This window comes from Ceratotherium simum, chromosome X, assembly GCF_057802395.1.
Source record: "Ceratotherium simum simum isolate JZ-2026a chromosome X, ASM5780239v1, whole genome shotgun sequence".
Classification (NCBI taxonomy): Eukaryota; Metazoa; Chordata; class Mammalia; order Perissodactyla; family Rhinocerotidae; genus Ceratotherium; species Ceratotherium simum.
Genome location: NC_141940.1, coordinates 67,992,824 through 68,017,872, shown reverse-complemented (window position 1 = coordinate 68,017,872; position 25,049 = coordinate 67,992,824). Strand labels below are relative to the sequence as shown.

General features: G+C 38.2%; 1 protein-coding gene across 5 annotated transcripts in view; it reads left to right on the top strand.

The window, feature by feature from the left end:
- ATP7A (ATPase copper transporting alpha) overlaps positions 1 to 12,904 on the top strand; it is a 121,259-nt gene extending 108,355 nt beyond the window's left edge. For 4 of the 5 annotated variants that reach the window (XM_087426475.1, XM_087426474.1, XM_087426472.1 and 1 more), the window contains 6 exons: positions 986 to 1,132; positions 2,395 to 2,537; positions 3,773 to 3,976; positions 4,493 to 4,610; positions 6,017 to 6,119; positions 9,149 to 12,904. In XM_087426475.1, coding sequence (XP_087282601.1) covers positions 986 to 1,132; positions 2,395 to 2,537; positions 3,773 to 3,976; positions 4,493 to 4,610; positions 6,017 to 6,119; positions 9,149 to 9,425 — 992 coding nt within the window. In that variant the 3' untranslated portion in view covers positions 9,426 to 12,904. The remainder of the gene's footprint in view (positions 1 to 985; positions 1,133 to 2,394; positions 2,538 to 3,772; positions 3,977 to 4,492; positions 4,611 to 6,016; positions 6,120 to 9,148) is intronic. The other variant, XM_087426473.1, reaches the window with a different exon arrangement.
- Positions 12,905 to 25,049: the final 12,145 nt, after the last annotated feature.

Sequence of the window (25,049 nt, the reverse complement as noted above, 5' to 3'; positions counted from 1 at the left end):
GGTGGCGTTCCATATAAAGTGGAGGAAGATGGCCACAGATGTTAGCTCAGGGCCAATCTTCCTCAAGAAAAAAGGGGGAGGATTGGCATCAGGTGTTAGCTCAGGGCTAGTCCTCCTCACAAAAAATAAATAAATAAAGAAAGAAAGAAAGAAAGAAAGATAGGACTATGTACAGCAGAGATAGAAAATTTGATTATTCAGGAGAGAGAGGGGAGAATTGTATGAGAGATGTTCTAGAATAGGCAAATAAGAGGGATCTAGTGTGCAAGTGGAGAGGTTGGCCTTAGGAGCGAGGACAGTTTCTAATAACAGAAGGGAAGCTAGATTAATGTGTACACAGGCACAGGTAGTTGGGTAGATGTGGTGATGAGAGCTTGTGGAAGTTCTCTTCTGATTGCTTTTATTTTCTTTCTGAGGTAGGAAACAGAGTCATCATCTGGTATGAGAATGGGAGAAGAGAAGGTATAAAATAGCCACCTAGAAGGAATGGAGAATGGAGGGACTAGGGAAATGCAGTAGAATTCCCAGACAGCACTACGGGCCCACTTAAAGTTAGCGGCCACATGTTTAAAATGAGACATCAGTATGGTTGTATGTTTGCATCCAACCACATTCGGCTGCTGATGCACAATAAATATTTTGAATTTAATTCAGTTGCTATGGAAGATCAGAGGGAAAGGTTAAAGGGAAAGCTTCACCAAAGAAAGTAACATTTGAACTGGCTCTTGAAGAATATGATGGAGTTTGGTATTTGGAGAGGAAGGGTAAGGACATTCCAGGTGGAGGCAGCAACATGTGCAAAGGCCCAGAGGCATGGAAGAGCAGAGTGTGTTCCTCGAAAATTTGGAAATCACTGTTGTAGGCTATGTTGTACCAAAAATACAATGTAGTGACTGTGCAAGGTTAGACAGGAAGAATGTGCTTCACAGGGTTGTTATAAATATTAAACAAGCTCACTAAATGTTATTTCTCTACTTTCTTTCAGATTCTCTTAATGCTCAGCAGTACAAAGTCCTCATTGGTAACCGGGAGTGGATGATTAGAAATGGTCTTCTCATTAATAACGATGTAGATGAGTCCATGAATGAACACGAGAGAAAAGGTCGTACTGGTGTATTAGTGGCAGTTGATGGTAAGGTTTTCCATAAGTACACTATGACTCAGTGTCGTGATCTCAGTTATTGTTTTATGTGTATTTTTAGAGACTTCTGAACTATGAGGGTTGTTCAAAAGCAGTCTGAATGCAAAGTGAAAATGTTAGTAATCCATAATGGTTACTGATTAATTTAAAATTCTCTTGCATTTGCCTAGCTTTGTTATTTTCTTCCCTGGCCTATGTTTTTAAAAAAAGCGAATCAAGGATTTTTTTAAAACCTAAAAATAACATAACATTAAAGTAATAGCAAAGTAAAATAATATCCATAATCTCATCATTCTAGCACAATCTCAGTTTTAATTGCATATATTCCATTTCTGGTTTTTTTTTCGTGTGTGTATATATATACACACAGAATTACAATATTAGTATGTATACTATTTTTAAATGGGTGCCTTTTATTGTATGTAAATTTTACCTCAATAAAGTTGAATAAAAGTTTAAAATCCTTTGTACACATACTATTTTATTTTGCTTTATTTTATTTAATAATGACTATTTTCTAATTTTATTTTAATGCTGCATAATTTATCAGACTTATATACTGTAATTAATTTAATCATTCCCTTGTTGAAAATTTAAGCTATTCCTAATATTTCATTATTGTAAATAACACTGCAAATAAGCGTCTTTGAGGTTTTAGATGCTTTCTTTTGTTAAATTATTTCTTAGGGTAAATTTCTAGCTGTGAGATTAATTAATCAACATTTATAATCCTTGCTAAGTATGAAGGCAGTATCTTACTATGGCCTTTTTAGGTCCAGAAAGAAGCAGAAAGTACCATTTACTTTTGTTTTTAAAATAAAATAACTACTTGCAGTGATTTTTTTCCCCAGTATAAAATGCCAGTTTTGTCTCCAGCCACCCCCTTCACCTTAAAAAGAAAAGTTTTCAGTTTCATTTGCCTTTAAATTAGCTGAAGTGTTTGGGGCTGTTGGCAAATACTTCTGTAAGGAAAAAAAAAGTCTTTTAGTATCCAGTAACATCTCTCTTTTCATTTTCCTATTACTACCTTCATTAGTAACCCCTACCTCACTCTGTGAAATTTTCATAACCAAATATGGAGGTTTGTCGCACGGCTTGTGGTATAAAGTCTGTGTGGGCTTGGAGATATTTTGAGTTAAGGCAAGCCCCTCCGAACAACTTAAAATTCATTTCTTTCTGAAATTTTAAGTCAGAATATTATTCTACTTTCACCATATTTCAGACTCTCTTATTTTCTGGTGCTCCTATATTAGATGAGCTGTGTGGCTTGATAGCTATTGCTGATACAGTGAAGCCTGAAGCAGAATTGGCTGTCCATATTCTGAAATCTATGGGCTTAGAAGTAGTTCTGATGACTGGAGACAACAGTAAAACAGCTAGGTCTATTGCTTCTCAGGTAATTGGTGTACTTAATTGTTGGGATGGGGGGATTTCTAATTCTTCATATACATTTTCTTTCTTGCCTTCAGATGCTAAAAAAATTTATATTATCTATTATTTTCATTATCAGTGTGGCTATATCTGGTTCCTTAAAGAAGAATTGGCATGCTATGTGGGAAGGACTTTGGGCTTTGTATGTTACTGCTATAAGTAAAAAGCTATTTGCTTAGTTCGTGAGATGTCTGAGTGACACCGTACACCAGTTTCTGTTGATGCTTCCATTGAAATGTTGCTCATATTCTTCACCAGTGTGGCCAGCCCAAGCCAGGCTCTCATCCTCTTATGCCTAAAATACAGCAGTAGCTCCATGCACTTCCCTCTCTACTCCATCCCGAACACCATTGATGGAACCACCTTCCTAATGCACCACTTTGATGTATCATTTTTCTGCTATTGACCCCCACATTTGCCTTACCTCCAAAACTTTTCTCATATTAGTCTTTTCTACTTTGGAATGCTTTCTCCTCTTTCTGTTAAATAACAACTAATATATGAATACATTCTTGTATAAAAAAATACAAAAAGATATAAAGTAAAAAGTTTGTCACCTCTCAAGCTCCCTGTCCAGTCCTACCCCTCCACACCTTTTCATATGCATATATATTCATGTAGAAATGTATAGTCCTGGTATTTTCAACATAAATTGGATCATTTTTGTACAGATTGTTTACCAGTTTGCTTTTTTTACGTAAAAATATATATGCGTTGGAGCTTTGTCCATGTCTGAACATATAAAGTTATTTCATTCTTTCTACATTGCTGCATGGAATTCCATGGTACAGGTGTATCATAATTTATTTAACCATTCCCCTAATGATGGGCATTTACGTGGGTTTGAAAGTTTTGTTGTTACAAACAGGGCAGTAATGTACATCCTTGGACTTACATCTTTTTTTACACATACCACTATGTCGAAAATATAAGTAGAAGTGGAATTGCTAAACCAAATGATGTGCACACTTTGATAGATGCTGCCAAATGCCCTCCAAAAAGACAGTACCAGTTTACACACCCACCAACATTGTATAAAAGAGCTAATTTCTCCATATCCTTACTATCACTGAATATTATCAGTCTTTTAAAATTTGGATATCTGGTGGGTGGAAAATGATGGCTCATTATTGCTGACTTATATTTCAGGTACTCAGTAATATTTCTTGAAATGAATTGAGTTTATTTTTCCTCATGAAGGTTGGCATCACTAAGGTGTTTGCTGAAGTTCTACCTTCACACAAGGTTGCTAAGGTGAAGCAACTTCAAGAGGAGGGGAAACGGGTAGCAATGGTAGGAGATGGAATCAATGACTCTCCAGCTCTGGCGATGGCTAATGTTGGAATTGCCATTGGCACCGGCACAGATGTAGCCATTGAAGCAGCCGATGTGGTTTTGATAAGGGTAAGTCCTGTGACCTGAACGTTGAGGAGTGTGAGACTACTCCACATGGTCAGGGACGGTGTCATAAAATATGTCGAGTACAGTGATTCTGCTCTTCTAATTCCCGTGCTCCCAGCTGTTGAGACTGGGAGAATTTGAGATGGGAGTATGACAGGTCTTACTAATTACTTCCAGACTTTCTCAATCCACCAAAGCAAATGAGAATGACAAGCTTCTAAATGAAGAATAAGATTTGGGAATATACTTATAATAAAATTAGCTTCAATAAATACTTGCTGAGGTTATTTTAATGGGGTTTAATCCCTGTACCAGCATACAACCCTAAAAGTGTTTTCAGAACCCTGAGAAAAATTCCTGAAAAACATCTTCCAAGGCTTTCTCAAATTTTCAGCAATATCTGAGATTTGTAGTTAATGTACATAGGGTACACATCATCTTCAATATACACAATATCATATGCAAAAGTTACTAGTTGTTAGAGTCTCTCACTAATATCACAAATATTTCTGTCCTCAGAATGATCTTCTGGATGTAGTGGCAAGTATTGACTTATCAAGGAAGACAGTCAAGAGGATTCGGATAAATTTTGTGTTTGCTCTAATTTATAATCTGGTTGGAATTCCCATTGCTGCTGGTATGTGACTGTTAACTAGTTTTACTTTTTTCTCTGAAGTCGTTAGAGACCTGTCATATTGGAAGTTTTAGTCTTCTTATTATTAGTTTTGAATTCAGTTTTTGTATGTAGCCTGCTGGTGTGGTGAGAGGTAATATTAAAATTAGTAATTTTAATTTTCAGCAATGTTCATTATAGCCAAGAATGTATAAACATTCTGACAGGTTTATTTTGTTTTACTTTATTTTTCCCTCCAACTTTATATTTTGAAAATTTTCAAACCTACATAAACAAGGAAAAAATGATACAATGAAAACCTGTATACCCTTCACCACAATTCACCAATTAATAATATTTTGCCATATTCCTTCATCTTTTTCTCCATATACTCACACACACATATATATTTATTTACTTATTCTTGTATTTTTGGCGGAAAAGAACAAATTTACCTTTAATCTCACTACCCAAACACAACTACTGCTAGAATTTTAGTATATTTCCTTCTGGTCTTTTTTACTCTGCATCAGTTTTTATCTTGTTACATAGTTGTAATTACAGCTTACAGAGAATTTTCTGCTCTTCACTTAACATTCTAATAGCCAACAGGTTTTTTTTTTTTTAGGTTTGGGGACGGGATGAGAGACAGAGATTGAATGAAGGAATGTGACCAAGGAAAAGAAATTTAGAATTGTTTAATAAGCATCTGATAATCTCCTGTACTTAGAGGCTTGGTAGGAGTTAGTAATAACATGATAGTTATCACTTTCTTCTTTTTCTCTCTGGTTTGAGAGCCAAAGAAGGACATGAAATACATGAGAACACTTACAAAGCTGTTTATCAACAAGGATACACAAATGCTGAGAGGACAAAGAGTAAAAAAAGAAAGTCCAGAGAGATTAATTAATGGAGCAAGTAATTTTTTAAAAATTATACAAGTAGTACATGATTACTTTACAAAAAGTAGAAAAATAAGGACATGAAAAATTTAAAGTACAATAAGTCTATCTCATCCCCATCATATGAGTAAATATTAGAAAGTCTACCAAAACCAAGTAGGATGAGTTTGTAGAACATGAACTCTCATACGCTATTGGTGGGACTGTGATCTGGTACAGCCACTTCGGAGAGCAATTGAGGAATATCCACCTAAAGTTGAAGATGTGCCCATGTTATAACCCAGCAGTTTCACCTCTAGGTATGCCCCCTAGAGAAATTCTCAAACATATGCACAGGAGACATGTACAAGAAGGTTCACAGCAACACTCCATTAGTGAAAAAATGGCAATGACATAAATCTCCACCAATGGAAGGGTAAATTGCTGAATAAATATCAAACAAGGAAATGATTTGTATATACATATTAGAAACACATTGGTAATCTGTTTAGTATTATCTGCTCTAACTAATCCAAACTTGATTCCTAGGAGTTTTTATGCCCATTGGTTTGGTTTTGCAGCCCTGGATGGGATCTGCTGCAATGGCTGCTTCGTCTGTGTCAGTAGTCCTTTCTTCTCTCTTCCTTAAACTGTAAGTATGATGGCTTGCTCATGTTTGTATTTTATATTCCTTTTATCATCCACAGTCAGACCTGGTAGGTTTTATTCTTGTATTGATTAAGGGTAAGCCCAAACTGTTCTTAATAATAAGTGTTAGCTTGTAATTATCACCTTATGTACAGGCATACCTCAGAGATATTGCAGGTTCAGTTCCAGACCACTGCAATAAAGCTAATATCGCAATAAAGCGAGTCACGTGAATTTTTTGGTTTCCCAGTGCATATAAAAGTTACATTTACACTATACTGTAGTCTATTAAGTGTGCAATAGCATTATGTCGAAAAAACAATGTACGTACCTTCATTAAAAATACTTTATTGCGGGGCCGGCCCGGTGGCGCAAGCGGTTGAGTGCGCACGCTCCGCTGTGGCGGCCCGGGGTTCGCCGGTTTGGATCCCGGGGGTGCACTGATGCACTGCTTGTTAAGCCATGCTGTGGCGGTGTCCCATATAAAGTAGAGGAAGATGGGCATGGATGTTAGCCCAGGGCCAGTCTTCCTCAGCAAAGAAGAAGAGGATTGACATTGGATGTTAGCTCAGGGCTAGTCCTCCTCACACACACAAAAAATACTTTATTGCTAAAATATGCTAACCATCATCTGAGGCTTCAGCAAGTTGTAATCTTTTTGCTGGTGGAGGGTCTTGCCTCCATGTTGATGGCTGCTGACTGATCAGGGTGATGGTTGTGATAATTTCTTAAAATAAGACAGCAATGAAGTTTGCCACATCGATTGACTCTTCCTTTCGTGAACGATTTCTCTGTAGCATGTGATGCTGTTTGATAGCATTTTCCCCACAGTAGAACTTCTTTCAAAATTGGAGTCAATCCTCTCAAACTCTGCTGCTGCTTTATCAACTAAGTTTATGTAATATTCTAAATCCTTTGTTGTCATTCAGCAATCTCCACAGCATCTTCACCAGGAATAAATTCTATCTCAAGAAACCACTTTCTTTGCTCCTCGGGAAGAAGCAACTCCTCATCTGTTAAAGTTTTGTCATGAGATTATAGCAATTCAGTCACATCTTCAGGCTCCACTTCTAATTCTAGTTCTCTTGCTCTTTCCACCACATCTGCAGTTACTTCCTCCACTGAAGTCTCGAACCCCTCAGAGTCATACATGAGGGTTGGAATCAACTTCTTCCAAACTCCTGTTAGTGTTGTATTTTGACCTCTTTCCATGAACCAAAAATATTCTTAATGGCGTCTAGAATGGTGAATCCTTTTGAGCAGGTTTTTAATGTACTTTGCCCAGATCCATCAGAGGAATAACTGTCTATTCCAGCTCTAGTCTTACAAAATGTATTTCTTCAGTAATAAGACTTGAAAGTCAGAATTACTCCTTGATCCATGTGCGGCAGAATGGATGTGGTGTTAGCAGGCATGCAAACAACGTTGATCTCGTTGTACATCTCCTTCAGAGCTCTTGGGTGACCAGGTGCATTGTCAATGAGCACTAATATTTTGAAATGAATCTTTTTTTCTGAGGAGTAGGTCTCAACAGTGGGCTTAAAATATTTCAGTAAACTATGTTGTAAACAGATGTGCTGTCATCCAGGCTTCATTGTTCCATTTATGGAGCATAGGCAGAGTAGATTTAGCATAATTCTTAAGGGCCTTAGGATTTTTGGATTGATAAATTAGCATTGGCTTCGACTTAAAGTCACCAGCTGCCTTAGCCCCTAACAAGAGAGTCAGCCTGTCCTTTGAAGCTTTGAAGCCAGGCATTCACTTCTCTCTAGCTATGAAAGTCCTAGATGGCGTCTTCTTCCAATAGAAGACTGTTTCATCTACACTGAAAAACTGTTGTTTAGTGTAGCCACCTTCATTAATTGTCTTAGCTAGCTAGCTCTTCTGGGTAACTTGCTGCAGCTTCTACATCAACAGTTGCTGCTTCACCTTGCACTTTTATGTTATGGAGTCGGCTTTCCTTAAATCTCATGAACCAACCTCTGCTAGCTTCAAACTTTTCTTCTGCAGCTTCCTCACCTCTCTCAGCCTTCACAGAATTGAGGCGAGTTAGGGCCTTGCTGTGGATTAGGCTTTGGCTTAAGGGAATGTTGTGACTGGTTTGATCTTCTGTCCAGACCACTGAAACTTTTTCCATATCAGCTGTAAGGCTGTTTTGCTTTCTTATCATTCTTGTGTTCACTGGAGTGGCACTTTTAATTTCCTTCAAGAACTTTTCCTGTGCATTCACAACTTGGCTAACTGTTTGGTGCAAGAGGCCTGGCTTTTGGCCTGTCTCGGCTTTCAACATGCCTTCCTCACTTAAGTTTAATCATTTATACCTTTTGATTCAAAGTGAGAGACGTGTGACTCTTCCTTTCACTTAAACACTTAGAGGCCATTGTAGGGTTATTAATTGGCCTAATTTCAATATTGTTATGTCTCAGGGAATAGGGAGGACCAAGGAGAGGGAGAGAGATGGGGGAATGGCCAGTCAGTGGGGCAGTCACAACACACGCTACATTTATTGGTTAAGTTTGCTGTCTTATATGGGCGCGGGTCATGGCTCCCCAAAACAATTACAATAGTAACATCCAAGATCACAAATCACAATAAGAAATGTAATAATAATGAAAAAGTTTGAAATATTGCAAGAGTTACCAAAATGTGACAGGGACACGAAGCAAGCAAATGCTGTTGGAAAAATGGCATCAATACACTTGCTCAATGCAAGGTTGCCATAAACCATCAATTTTTAAAAAACACAGTTATCTACAAAGTGCAATAAAGCGAAGTGCAATAAAACGAGGTATGCCTGTAGTCTGTCTATACATAGCAACCACAAATACTGAGTGGGGTAAAATCTAGTACATTTGCTCTGAGAAGTAGGATTTTTGATCATGTGACTCGACACAATTCCTTTTGAGCTACTTTCCTAGCAAGGACCACCTTTGTACATTTCATACCAGGCAGATCTTTTTTCATTTTTGAATGTAATAAGCGTCTAGTTCACCTTTGGTTATTTCAAACTAGTGTACTTTTGCATGTGTCCAGTTACAGGAAACCAACTTATGAGAATTACGAACTGCGTGCCCGAAGCCAGATAGGACTGAAAAGTCCTTCAGAAATCAGCGTTCATGTTGGAATAGATGACACCTCAAGAAATTCTCCTAAACTGGGTTTGCTGGACCGGATTGTTAATTACAGCAGAGCCTCCATAAACTCACTGCTGTCTGATAAACGGTCCTTAAACAGCATTGGTACCAGTGAACCAGACAAGCACTCACTCTTGGTGGGAGACTGCAGGGAAGATGACGACACTGCATTGTAAAAGGCCACAAAGAGTGCTACTAGCTGGTGTTGTCATGCGCTGATACAGCATTCATGATGTCACCTTAGCTTTTCAAAATATTGCGGGAGAATGTTATGTTGGTCTCAAGCTCTTACATTAGGGATTCTATTTGAATTGCATTTGTCTAAGGGCAAAAATATCTTTTTCAGGGCATCAGCTCTGAATCTAGCTTTATTTAAAATGAATTTCCAGTATTTTTTTTTCTCTAGCAACAGATAAAGTAGACTGGTGAGGTTTACAAGCCCTACAATTGAAGATTGCCGAATTACTGCTGAAGTGATAGGTAATTTTTTATTTGACAAAAAAAAAAAGCTCAAGAAAAAGATAATTAAAAATTTGAAGCTCTGGGAGCATGATCTTGAGGAGATTGTTGAGCCCTCATCCCTGCCACATTGGGGAGCAGTGGCTTTCAAAGCACTGTATAAAGCATCTAGTGTTAGAAGGAAAACAGTAGAAACTGTTTAAAAATAGATGTGCCTTATTTATTATGGGCTTTCTTCCTCCCTTATTATCCCTGTGTCTTTGTCTTTGCAGTTGGTTTCTTAGATGCCCCAGTATATTTTCCTTTGTTATCTTCTTTTGAGTGAGCTAGGCGTAGGTGGTTTTTAATTGATAAAAATAACTGACAGCTTTTCCAATATCTTGTCCCTTTTTTTATCTTGTAGCTCAAAAGACCTTAAAGAGTCCATAGGATTCCCTGCTTCCCGTCTTTCCATTGTTGTAAAAAATATATCAGATTCTTCCTTCAATGACTCCGTAGCTCTGTGCAAGCTTTCAGTTCACTCCTGCTGAGTTCAGCTATAAGTTGTTCTTAGTGTAGTCTGTCCATTGGCCTCAGTCCAGAAACTTAAGATTTTGAGCCTCTTCTGCAATTGACTTTTTCAAAAGTTAACTCTGCTATCTTTAACATATATGGGCCATATAAAATTACCTAGATTCACTAAATTTGTCCTTTATTGGAGAGAATACAAGACCTTAGCTGGTATACATAATTTAGTAGATTTTAATTATCTTTTTGTGTTTTAGATAACCTCTCAAAATGACTTTGAAATAATGCTATTACACAAAGCTGCTTTTACCGAAAAATACAAGTTGTAATATAGAAATGAGAATTTCCCTAGGTTGTGATACCTTTTAGCCAAATTTGTACTTTTCTCTAGTCTAAAACATTTTCACTTGCTAGTTAGTGTGGTTGGCAAATTCAGGGGCTTGTTCTCATTGCTATAGAAATTTAGAAATTCCCCTGTGAGTGCCTGGGAGTTAATAGACTGGTCAGTGATCTGGTATTTGTATCACTATTTAAATTTCCTTCTTAATTGCAAGCTGGATTTCATATACAGAGTATGTAAGTAAAGAGAACTCACAAATTCCTGAATATTTTGTTCCCATTGCCATATGGAAAGCTGCTAGCACAATGCCTAGCACATAGGATTTGTACTCAGTTAATGTTAGTTCTTTTCTCCCCTTGAAGTCAGTAATAAATATTAAAAAGCATTTTTATAGGGCAGACTCTAAAATCAGGTGGGGGTGGGGGATGGGTTTCTTCCTCTCCTACTTACTTTCTCTCTTATCCTTTCATACACACACAAAAAACTTTACAATGTTATTCCTTGTTGTCTTTTCGGATGTGGAAAAGATCTCATTTTTATCTCATCTAAAAGAGAGAACTGAAACTTTTGATGAAGCTGCTATTAATCTAGAAAGGCAAACCCATTTTAATGAAATATGAATGAGTTTGTATGTCCAGGCTCTTTTTTAGACCAATGCCTATGCCATCTTCCATGCTTCTATTTGGAATTCTAATATTTGTTTCTTATTTTAAATTCCAGTGTCCCATCATACCAACTTGTTTCTTCTAGAAGAAACAGCTAATATGACTACTTTTATTATTATGCATGTGTTTGAGTCGTCCTCTTGGCCCCACATGCCATGGGACCCACATGTCATAGGACAGTGAGAACAGCAGCCTATAGTCTGGGAAAAATCAAGGATATAATTTCAGCCCTTACTACCAGAACAGAAAACATACTGTTTAGAAAAAATCCTGGTTTAAATATCTGCAGCCATCTTTGAATTCTCTACCATAAGTCTCTTTTGTAATCCTGAACTCCTGTTAGCTTCGCAGAGCAACTGTATTCACAAAAGAGAGAGGTGATGTTTGGAAAACATTGCTTTCAGTTAGTAACTAGCTTTAAGTCACTAGTTATCAGTGAGAACAAATTTTATAAATGTGTGTATGTCTATTCATATGCATACATATATACATACACATATATACGTACACACACATATTACCATATAGTAGGAAAATGGATTTATATTTGAATTTGATATTTGAAGTTCTTTATTTGTTGTTCCTTTATCACTCTTCTGTGTTCACTCAGCAACCATGCTCTCAGTCTGAAGATAACAAGGAAGTTTTGATATCCAGTGCTGGCTCAGACTCAACTATGGGGCACGTCTTATCTTAAATATCCAAAGATGCCTTTTGAACTTCAAAGGTTAAAACACAACTAGAGTATTTAGTGTTGTAGGCTAAAGGAGTATGGTTGTTAGTTGTGAAAATAGAAATGTTATTTTTCCCAGTTTAGTATCAACATTTTAAAGTGTTAGATTTGATGCCTTGTGAACAAATAATTTTATATTGTGCTTTAACTTTTTAAAAGTTATTCTTTTTTCAGATGTATTCTTTGTTCAGAATGCTTAAAATAGTACTATAGACAAGATGTTTCCAAAAATTTGTGTGCATATCTTTTATGTACACAGCTTAAAATCAAGAATGTATGTTCTTAGAGAATTTTTTTCCATTACTTGTGGATCTTGCTTTAAAATTATTTTCCTTAATATTTATTTTACTCTATTTTGTTATTTTCTTTGGGTGAGGCATCTGGTTACTGGTTATTTTAATAAGAATGAAAACATTCCTGGAATCATTCCCTTGGGATTTTTTATTTGTTTATTTCTTTTCTATATTTAAAAAAAATATTGTTTTATCAAATATAAAAATATAGATTCATGCCAAATTATTAGCTATTTTTACACTAACTTTCTGTAGTCCCTCTGAAAGTTTATCTGGTATGAGTAACCAGATAAAGACAAAAGCATGAATTCTTGTTCTTCAATTAAAAGAGCTTCGGTAATGGCATTGATAATAAATGCCTTTTGTAGCCAAAACCAGGTGTCTCAACCTTATGTTTTAAGTTAAAGAAATGTTTAAGCATTGTTAAACATTGATTGTTTGGTACCCAAAACAGCAGTGGACAATGTTGTGCAATAATCATCTACTATAGTCAAGATATTCAGTGGTTTGTTTTTCCATAAGCATGTAATTGATCATATTTCTGCCAAGGATGTGCCTTCAACTTTATAATTATAGTATTGCAAAAAAAATGTTTTTTGTCAGTGTCTCTTTTCTTAAATCATCTAACTCTTCTACCAGCAGTTCCAAACTACTCTGTGTTTTTAGGGGTTTTTTTGACCGTTCATCAACGATGGGGCAGGGTTGGAGGCAGCACCATGCAATTGCTAAGAGTGGGAAGGAAGAAATCTGTATTCCTTCAGACTCCACTCCACCTGCTGTATCATTTAGTGAGGATGAGATACAAAGAAAGGAATATAATTGTCCTTCTTTCCTTTGTAGTCTCTTAACACATTCTTGATAGATTGTCTACACCAAATGTTAGCTAAACGGAGACAACAGCTTTTCTTGCATTTGGGGAGCCCTATACAGTGTGTTCGAGGATCCCACCCAAAATACATTCCCATACCAAAAACTTCTTTGAGTTAAGGAAAGGGTTTTAAACTTATTTGTAAGGAAAAACTAATTTTCATCCTCCTCACCTCCCCACCGCCACAAATCCTTGGGATTTTTCTGGGTGATGAGATAGGATGGGAAATGGAAACATAAGAGTAAAATCCCTGAGGCATCCACTTAGCTGGCCAGCCTCCCTTTCCTCTTGGCGTCTAGACTAAACTCCAAGAAGGACGTGCAGTGATAGCAACATCCCAGATGAGGTTTCAGAACCTTCCAGACAAAAACAAAATAAAAAACCAGAAAACCTTCCTGTTAGGGAACGCTCGCTAGGTTAAGTCATCTGCTGAAATTCAAATAGAGACCAGAGAAGTAGAGCTGCCTTTTTCACAAATTTGACTAGGGCCAGCCAGCCCTACTTGTTTAACAGCTTCCTCTTCATGGATGTGACCACTAGTTGTGGAAATGAATTACAAGTGAGGGAGGAAAGGCAAGGCTCTTGAGGACGAGGTTTAAGTGAAGTTGCTAGTATAAATAGAATCTCATGCAATTTAAGAAATCTGAAAACTTACATACAGTGGCCCTCTCTCTGGAAAAGTTTGAAATAGGCTGAGTAGTCTTTAAGGCATAATGTACCTATTACCCTCGAGTGGCCCTCAGCTTTTCATTGTCAACACCCTGCCCCCCACCCCCAGGCCTGTCTGTAAACTAAAGTGTTGCCATTACTTCAACATCACTTGCTTCACCTCATGCAATCAAAACTTCAATTTCTTTTTTTTTTTTTATAATTTTATTTATTTATTTTTTCCCCCAAAGACCCAGTAGATAGTTGTATATCATAGCTGCACATCCTTCTAGTTGCTGTATGTGGGACACGGCCTCAGCATGGCCAGAGAAGCAGTGAGTCGGTGCGCGCCCGGGATCCGAACCCGGGCCACCAGCAGCGGAGCGCGTGCACTTAACCGCTAAGCCACGGGACTGGCCCAAAACTTTAATTTCTTTATTGCAGTTATTATCACCAAGTAATAGGAGAAAAACTGAGATTAACTTAATCCATCCTAAAGTGCCAATGACCTTTAGATCTGGCCGGAAGTAATTCTAATTATTTGAAAAGAGTATTTTTTTTTTCATGAGGAAGATTAGCCCTGAGCTAACATCTGTTGCCAATCCTCCTCTTTTTGCTGAGGAAGATTGTCCCTGAGCTAACATCTGTGCCCATATTCCACTGTTTTATTTGTGAGACGCCGCCACAGCACGGCTTGGTGAGTGGTGCGTCCATCCGCACCCGGGATCTGACCCTGCGAACCCCAGGCTGCTGAAGCGGAGTGCGCGAACTTCACCACTATGCCACTGGGTGGGTCCCTGAAAAGAGTATTTTTTTAATCCAAATAACTTTATAACTATTGAAAAATATCAAGCCATGTGGAAGAGGTTATTTTGGGGCAAGTAGACCCCAGGATCAGCTCTCCTAAGCTCTTGCAGCTTTTTGCCTTCCACTTTTGTATCCACCATTTTTTAAAAAACACCACATCCCCATAGTGATGGGAAGAGCACTGATTTTGGAGCCCATCAGATCTATTTGCAAAATCCCAGTCCTGTCACTTACCAGCTGGGTGTATTAGTTTCCTATTGCTGCTATAACAAATGACAACAAACTTAGTGTCTTAAAACAAAACAAATTTATTATCTTACAGTTGTGGTGGTCAGAAGTCCGAGATGGGTCTCAGGGCTAAAATCGAGGTGTCAGCAAGGCTGTATTCCTCTATAGGCTCTAAGAGGAATCCAGTTCCTTGCCTTTTTCAGCTTCTAGAGGCTGCCTACATTCCTTGGCTCATGCCCCTTCCTCATATCCCTCCAACCTCTTGTTTCCATTGTTACGTTTTCTACTATTGCCTCTGACCCTTCTGCCTCCCTCTTATAATGACCCATGTGATTACATTGGGTCTACTCAGATAAACCAGAATAATTTCTCCATCTCAAGGTCCCTAATCACATCTGCAAGGTCCCTTTTGCCATGTGAAAACATATTTACAGGTTCTGGGGATTAGGGTGTGCACATCTTTGAGGGACCATTATTCTGCCTACCACAGTGACCATGACCAAGTTGCTTAACCTAACTGAACCTCAGTTTCTTCAAGTGCAGAATGAGGATAATAATACCTACCTTGCAGAATTGTGAGCTTCTTAGTAATGGAGGTAATGTTTCCAAAACACCAGAAACAACAGTGGTAAATGGTTGCTGCTGTTATTTCCTTGGCCTGAGCATAGGGATAGAAAGACAAACTAGCTACAGCCACTTGGTTATGTAGGTCAGTTATTTGGTCTGGAGCTGTCTTAGTTGCCAATTTCCTATTCTGAAGAGAGCTTCTTTTGCCTGTAGGGAGGCCCCATATGGCATGATTTGAGAAACACCAAAATAGCATCCTGCTTGCCCCAAATACTCTCTACACCAATCACATTTCTTTGAGTCCTTAAACTTAGCAAATGTTACCTTTCCCTTTTCCTCCATAATTGTTACTCTTCATGTTTGTGCCAGTTCAACTAAAATAACACTCCCACATTGAAGCATAGCCGAGTGTATTCTTAAATTTAGGACCGCAGCTGTTGGGCCAAGTCCTTGTTTCAGTCACAATGAACCAGCTGTTTCTCTTCAAAATAAATTACTCTTTCCTTATTAGGTTGCACAACTGGCAGTAACTGTTTCCCAGCTGATCACATTTTGGCTATATTGTCCGAGACCAGGCTTCAGTAATGCCTCAAAACCTTGCTACTCAAAGGGTGGTCCCTAGACTACCAGCATCAGCGTCACCTAGGAGCTTGTGAGAAATGCAAACTATTAGGCCCAACCACAGACCTGCTGAACCAGAACCTGCATGTTAACAGGATCCCCAGGTGATTTGTATGTGCATTAAAATATAAAAAGCACTGCCTTAAATATTTATTCTCACTATGCTTTGGGGTGAGTTGGAAATGCCTACAAATCTGTCAAGGACCCGCACTTACTAGCTACTTGTCTCTCTTCTTCTCTTTCTCCAATAAGCTCTGGGCAAAAGTTAAATTTTGCCCAGATACCCCAGTTCAAATACAGGTTTGTTTATTCATTCATTCATCCATGCATTCATCCATTCATTCAACAAGTATTTATTGAATGTTACTGTGGATGAGGCATTGTTCTAAGTGCTGATGATAACAGCAGCAAACAAAACATAAAAAAACAAAAACAAAAAGCAAAGCAAAGCTCCCCAAGGAGCTTAGATTCCAATGTGAGAAGACAGTAAAAAAAAATATTTACTAGGTTAGATGATAATGATTGCTATGGAAAAAATAAACAGAGAAGAGGACATAGAGGGTATTGGGGAGGGGGCTGCAATTTAAAATAAGGTAGTCAGAGAAAGCCTCACTGAAAAGCTGGCATTTGAGGAAATACTTGAAGGAAGTGAGGGAGCTTGCCAGAGAGAGAGATGAGGGAAGAGCATTACAGGCAGAGGACACAGTATGGAACATACTTATACTAAAAAATTATCTGTTGCTTATCTGAAATTCAAATTTAACTGAGAGGCCTGTATTTTATCTGGCAGCCCTACTTAGGAGGCTATGGCAGTAATCTAGGAGGGTGACAATGGTGGCAGCTCGCGCCAAGGTGGTAGCAGTAGAGGTGGTTATATTTTGAGTGTTGAGACAACAGGAGTTCTTGGCTCCTCATGGGTTGGCTATGATGTATGAGAGTGTAGGGGAGGAAGGGAATTCCTCTACCCATTATAGATCCTTCTGGCTGGTCTGCGAATTAAGTTGACAGGAGACAGAATGACAGGAGAAAATCAAACAAAGCTTTATAACCTGTATACATGGGAGAAACCCAAGAAAACTGAGTAACTGCCAGTTACTCAAAATGGCCAAGCTGCCAGCTTAAATATCATCTTCAGCTAAAGACAAAGGAGGATGTTGGGGGTAGTGGTTTGGGACTTCAAAGGGAAGGGAGGCAATTCACATGGAAGTGGAAAAGCAAATGTTTGGTAAACAGAACTTTGATAAGAATGGGCTTAGCAAGGATCCTCCCAGTCTCTCATACCGAGAGAGTTATCTATGGTGATGGCCTGTCCTTGGGACAGAACTTTATGTTAAATTCTTTTAGGCATTACGGGGGAAGGTCAGTGTTTCTTTCAGAGTCTTTTGTTCTTGAAAATAATCAAGGCAAAGAGACATATTTTGAGGTGGCCAATTCTGACCCCCCCACAAGAGAAAGAGAGAAGTTGAGGATGACTCCAAGATTTTTGGCCTAAGCATTAAGATGGCTAGAGTTTCCATTTACTGAAATGGGGAAGACAGTAGATGGAATAGTTTGGTTTGGGAGGCAGAAGAGAGAGAAAGTTCAAAAGTTCAAACTTAGATATAATTTTGATATATCTATTAGGTATCCAAAAGGAGATGTCAAGTAGGCAACTGGATATATGAAACTCAAATTAAGGGAAAATGTCTAGGCTGAAATTATAAATTTGGGTGTTTCAAAAATGCAAAATTTTTCAATTTAAATGGGTGAGATTTATTTCCCATATACCACAACGCTTTCTGACATCTCGTTATCCTCACAGTAATCCATGTAATCTGTAGTTTATAGCTAAAGGAAATGAAGTTTCTTGGTTTATAGATGAGATGGTGACTCTGTCCTGTGTCACCTTTAGTAAACTGGAACTATATTTCACAGAATTCCCTGTATGGGTTGGGTTAGGATTAGCTACAAGACACATTTTCTGTGAGATTTGGAAGGCAGAAATGAAGTTGCAGCCATATATTTTTACTCTCAGAAAGTCGGAGCAGAGCCCCAGGCACTGTGGTAGCTTGCTTGCGTTGCTCCTAGTCTCCTGGCTCACCTTGTTGGTGTGGGGCAGCACCGAGACTCACGGCTCATCTAGCTACCGCTGGACCTCTTCTTGCAGCTTCTCTAAGGCCAGGGTCAGGTGCAAGAGTAGTTTTGTGATGCAGGGCAGCAACTTGTCCTGTGGTCACCCACATCACTGAGTTGGGAGATGTGAGAGACAGACATGGGTTTTGCTTGTCCTCCTGGGTTCCAGTTGTCGTCATGGGTTTCAATTTGTCCTCACAGGTTGCAGTTTGTCCTTGTCTCATTAACAACCAGTTTTCCTTCCTGACTGCCATTCTGGCTGACCTATAGCCACTGCAGACTCAACAGTAGATGCAGAGGCAACAACCCACATAAACTACTCCACCAGCTCCCACAGTCATGGTAAGGTCTGATCCCTATAATAAATCCCTTATTCTATATCACTCACAGCAGTTCTGCTTCTCTGAATTCTAATCCATACAGATGGAGAAAACATAGGTAGTGAGAAGTAAAATGACCTAAGGTGACTCAGTGAGTCAAGCTCAAAACAGATGTGCCATCTCCAGAGTGTTTCTACTGGACCAAGAAAAAACTCAGGATCTGGTGGTTAGAAATAGCAATAATGCTAAAAGATATGTTCACCCAAGGCCGCTGGTTGCCCCTATTCTACAGGGCTTAAGGCCCATTGCCACCCACAAGCAGCTCTAGAGCCTGTATGTGTCGTCACGTGTCTCTTAAGCACCCTGGGCTCCAGAGAAGCTTGAGGCCTGTAGTTTTTCAGCTGTAGATAAAGTTCGTGTAAGCTGGTATAAAGTAGAAGCAGCTAATCTCCGGGAGAAGACAGAATCCAAGGGTCATGCTGTTAAAGTGGCCATTGGAAGATTTCAATATTTGTATATAATATTTAAATAAGTACCTAAGTGATTTTTTTATTGTTTTTCTTTTTTCAAATGAAGCTACCCATAATTCACTACTTAGAGATAACCGCAGCAACATCATGGTACGTATCCTTTCAATTTTTTCCTTTGTGTTTATATAAAGCTAAAGAGAGGCAGTTTTTAACCTATGGCTGAGTGATGGGGGAAATGAAAATGAGAAGCAGCTAATTTTGCTTTCTTTTTGAAAAGTTTAAAAAATAACAATTGTATATATTTAAGGTTTACGACGTGATGATTTGATGTGATGTAGTGGAATGATTACTACAATCCAGCTAATTAACATGTCTTCTCCTCACATAGTTACCACTTTTTTTTTTATGGTGAAAACATTTGAGATCCACTCTTTTAGCAACTTTCAAGTATACAATACAGTATTATTAACTATAGTCATCATGCTGTACATTAGATCTCTAGACTTATTCATCCTACATAACTGCAACTTTGTACACTTTGACTAACACCTCTCCATTTCCCCACCTCCTTGCCCCTGGTAACCAGCATTCTACTCTTGAACAGCGACTAATTTGTAACTCTCTGGAAGTAGTCATCCTACCTAAAGAACTTTACTCTCTGAAATTCACTGGCTTATTTAGCTGTAGCTCTTTGCATTAGAAAAGCAATTCTGGGGACAAAATTATTTTAAAAGGAATTCCACTTTTAGGGACAAAGCCAAAGAATTTTCCCAAGAAAAAAAATTGATTAGCATCCAACAAGCTAGGTAGGTGCAGATTAAAATGCAGTGCCCCTCTTTTGCGGCCTTAGAGACATGCAGGAGCAAATGCTTGAGATGCGCATAAGACAAGTCACAGAACCTTTTGTCAACCTCTTCTTGGGGAGAAAAAGGGATCTTCCCCCAAATTATGTTCTGAAACTTTTCATCTCCACACTACTTGGTTAGTAAATGTACCTAAAGGATGACTTTCTAATAGGCCGTTCTACATGTATTGCTCAGCCTTCCTGCTTGATGCTCCACTGTCACCATCAGCTGAATGCTACAGGTGCGGGGCTGCCTGAGAGTGACCTGAAGAAGCTACCTTCCTCTGGCCAGTGTAAGACCCATATGCTTGTCAACTGGACTGCTACCCAACATTAGAAATGTACTTTTTACCTTGATAATTCTAGAAAATAGCCAAGGAATTAGTAACTGAACTGAGCAAATCCATTTTTAAAAGGGAGGAAACCATAATTAATCTTATCCCTAGATATGGCAGAATGATGAAGTTAAGTATGTATTAATTAACTGGCAGAATCCTTAAATCTTTTAGGGCCTTAACATATGATTTGATTACCAACTGCTTAGGTGGTTTGTTGATATCATGGAAAATACCACAGGAGGTTTCTGTTGTTATTCCAATGGTTGTCACAGCCAACAAAGATAAGATTAAAACCACTTTTATCTTCTTTCACCTCTTTTGTGTACCTCTCTAACTTTGTTAAATAGAGTCTGATCTCTGAAACAGCAGAGAATAAGTTCTCCCACACGTCAGCTCATTTGAAAACTGCTTCTTGTGTCCTCCTCTCCCCCCAGGGCTCCTTTACAGTCTGAGCATGTCCGGTTCTACCAGGTGTTCCTCATGTGAAGTGATTGCCATACGCTTTAACATCGTGCCTGGCTTCCTGTGAAGCCCATTTTGTTAAAGTCTGTCATATAATGTGGCTCTCAAAACTATTATGGGCTTACCAATGTCAAGCAGAGTGGAAGTATTTGCAGTAGCTATTGAAGGCAACTTTATTACTGTCTGGTTCATGTTGAGTTTTCAATCAACTAAAACCGCTAAGTATTCTTCATGTTGGTTGCTGTTGTGGGAGATCAGAATTGGCCACCCCAAAACATGTCTCTTTGCCTTGATTATTTTTAAGAACAAAAGACTCTGAAAGAAACTTTGGCCTTCCCCCAACTGCCTAAAACAATTTAAGATAGAAGCCCTGTTCCGGGAAGGAGCTAATACCAGGAGATAACTATAGTATAATGTAAAATAAGTGTGTTAAGAAAGGCACCAACACGCCCATTTTATCGCAATTGTGTCTCTCAGGCCACATTCTCAAATATTTGTTTTTCCATTTCCATGTGAATTGCCTTCCTTCCCTCTGAAATCCCAAACCCCCACCCCCAACATCCTCCTTTGTCTTTAGCGGGAGATTGTATTTAAGATGAGAACCTCTGCCATTTTGGCAAGTTGCTCAGTTTTTCCTGAATTTCTCCCATATATACATGTTATTAAATTTTGTTTTATTTTCTCCTGCTAACCTGTCTTTTTAATGATTTGACCAGCCCTAAGAACCATAAGGGAAAGGGCGGGATTGGGGGGGTGAATTATCCCTCTTCCCCTATACTGTTAAGCCAGTTTTCCACAATACTATACTTTTGAAATTTATATCTTGAAACTAAACACACTCTTCATACTTCTATTACAGCATTTACCAAATTTTTATTGTCTGTTACCTATGGAGGGCAGAGACCAAGTTCTATTAACCTCTAGCATGATTAACACATTCAAATTTGTGGGATGAAAAAGTTCAGCCTTTTAAATTTATCTCAGTTAAATTGCATAATTTTAGTCTGTCTATTTTTGAATCTTAACTTTGTCATTTAATATATGTACCATGTTTTCCAGCCTGGTGTCACCAGCAAACTGATAAGCAAGCTTTCAGAGTCTTCAAACTCACTGATAAAAATGTTGATTTAAGGAACGCCTGAGGATGAAGTTTTGTAGCAAGCAACTAAACACCTTTTCCACACGGAGACAGCAACACGAACAGATACCTTATCAAGATGATGGTGCACCTAACTCCACTATCCTATTCCCCATATTCTCTCTCTCTTGGGCACGAGACTTTATCAGATGCCTTGAGGTCAAGATTCATGCCAAGTATATTAGTATTCTATAGCTGCTGTAACAAATACCATAATTTTCTGGTTTAAAACAACACAGTGTGTTATCTCACAGTTCTATAGGTCAAAAGTCCAACACAGATCTCCCTGAGCTAAACTGAAGGTGTTAGCAGGGCTGCATTTCCTTCTGGAGGCTGTAGGGGAGAATCCATTTCCTTGCTCACTTGAATTATTGGCAGAATTCAGTTCCCTGTGGTTGTGGGATTGAGCTCTCCATTTCCTTGCTGCCTGTCAGCTGACAGCCATTCCAGCTTCTAGAGGCCAGCCACATTCCTTGGGTCATGGCCCCGTTTCTCCATCTTCAAAGCCAGCAATGGTTGGTCAAGTCCCACTCATGCTTCAAATCTCTCCTGCCTCTTATATCACATCTCTTTGACTGTAGCCAGGAAAGCTTTTCCACTTCTAAGGGCTCATGTGATTACATTGTGCCCACACAGGTAATCCAGGATAATCTCCCTATTTTAAAATCAGCTGACTAGAAATCCTAATTCTATCTGCAAAGTCCCCTTTGCCATGTAAGGTAGCATATTCACAGGCCTAACACCAGAAAGTGAGGATCTCAGAGGCCAAGATCCTGCCTGTCTCACACGAGTTTCCCAAACTTTAGACAACCTCCATCATTTTTGTCATATTTACATACCACTTGTACTATTAATTTTTTTCTTTAAATCACTTTTAAAAGTTTCAATACTTATTTTTATCATAAGCAGTAGTAGCAAAGCATTCACAGATTTGATGTGTTAGTTATATTTTCTCCAAAACACATTAAAATAAAACCTGTAATTACCAAAATGGAAAATGTTCATGTGTGTACCATCTAAAACCATCTTGCCTTATACCACACTTTGGAGACTCCTGAATCATGTCAGATGCATTTCTTTGATGTGCTAACTCAGTAACCTTACCACAAGAAGAAATAAGGTTAGTTTGTGTTCTTTGTGATCCTGTATTGGTTTCTGTTAGTCACTACTTTTTATTTAAATATTCATAAGCCATATTTTTTTTGGTGAGGAAGAGTGGCCCTGAGCTAACACCTGTTGCCAATCTTCCTCTTTTTGCTTGAGGAAGATTGTCCCTGAGCTAACATCTGTGCCCATCTTCCTTTATTTTGTATGTGGGTCACCACCACAGCATGGCTTGATGACTGGTGTATAGGTCCATGCCTGGAATCCAAACCCACAAACCCAGGCTGTTGAAGGGGAGCACGCTGAAGTGAACCACCACACCACCGGGCAGGCCCCGTATAGTTCATTTTTTAAATGAGCCACTTCGAATTTTACCAGGAATTGGCTTCAAGCCTACTGGTCTCTGGTTGCCAAAATTTGCCACTTTGCCCTTTTGAAAAGCAAGACATTTCTTGTCTTCAGTCTACTGATGCCTCTCCCCAAAATTATAAAATCTCAATGCTTCCACCTGAGAGTTCTTCAATACCATGTGTCCAAGACTAGAGGTTTGACCTCCTTGATCAGTGCTCTCTCTTTAGCTCCTCCCTTAGCTTAGACTTCAGTTTTCTCCTAAAAACATTTCACCTCCTTATTTCCATAGGAGGTCCATTCAGTTTGATAGAAAACATAGAAATAAAATAGAAATTGGGTAGGTCTTCTTTTTCTCTGTCATTGGCAACAATGACCTGTACCCTTCCATTCTCTGGTAGCTGAGATTATAGAATAAAAAGGCTTTTATTTTGTTTTGTTTTCTTTAACCAGTTTTGCAAGTCACAACTAATTCTGAGCTTTAATTTTTCTGACACATTTTGTCTGTCTCTGTGCCATTCTTTTATATTCACCACAGGTTACGTGTCTCTCCTGACTTTCTTTTCTAATTTTTTTATTGAGTTGAGAGAGTTACCTGTGGAATCATTTTAGTTTCTTAAGATACTACCCATCATTGTTTCTCTTCATCAGGATAATTTTTGACTCTATGTTCCAGCTGTGGGTTTTTTTTTTTTATCCTCGCATTCTTTTTTAGTCATATTCCATTTTAGAGTCCCTGGCTAGGAAAGCATACATATACCTTGCTCTTCCCTAAATTTTTTGAAATCTGCTTTCATAATATCAAGGCTACATGTATAAGTGAATCCAACATTCCTTTCTTTGACTTCTGAACTCAAAACTCCAACCAGTTCTTCTCTTTTCAGCCCAGCGAGAGTATTCCCCTCATATTTTTTGAAAAAGAAAGTTGTTAGCAACTTAATTCAAAAACATATCATTGTTTTAATTTGTACTTCTTTGCTTACCAGTGAGGTAAGATCATTTCATAATTTCAAAAACCATTGCTATTTTCTGTGTATGCATGTGTGTGTGTGTGTAGGATGTCTATGCATTTTTTCTGCCAATTTGCCTATTCTGGTCTTAGTGTATTTTCCTTATCAATTTGTATTTCTTTTTATATTAAGATTTTTAACCTTCTGTTATATTCATCATGATATTTTCTCTGGTTTTCCGTTTGCTGGTATAGTCTAAGTTGGTGTACATTTACTACAGTGCAGTTTGGCGATATATATCAAGGTGAGAGTTTACCAGTGTTCAAACACTTTGACCCAGGGATTCCATTTTTAGAAATCTATTTCAAGAAAATAATTTAAAATGAGACAAAGATTTATTCTCAAAAATGTTCTTTGTGAGATACCTAGGGCTTATCATTCTTGAGTTATTAGTCATAATCCAGAAAATCAAATCCTGTTTTTCTAATTTTTGAAAATTGTGGTAATATATATATAACATAAAATTTACATTTTAACCATTTTTAAGTGTACAATTCAGTGGCATTAAGTACGTTGACATTGTTGTGCAACCATTACCACCTACTATGTTCAGAACTTTTTTTTTATCTTGCAAAACCAAAACTCTGTACTCATTAATAATAACTCCCCATTCCCTCCCTTCCCCCTACCCCTGGCAACCACCATTCTACTTTCTGTCTCTATGAATTTGACTACTTTATATACCTCATATAAGTGGAATCATACAGTATTTGTCTTTTTGTGACTGGCTTAGTTCACTTAGTATAATGTCCTCAAGGTTTATCCATATTATGGTATGTGTCAGAATTTTCTTCCTTTAAAGGCTGAATGATGTTCCGTCATATGTATACACCACATTTTGTGTATCCATTCATCCATCGGTTGACACTTGGGTTGCTTTTACCTTTTGGCTATTGTGAATAATGCTGCTGTGAACAT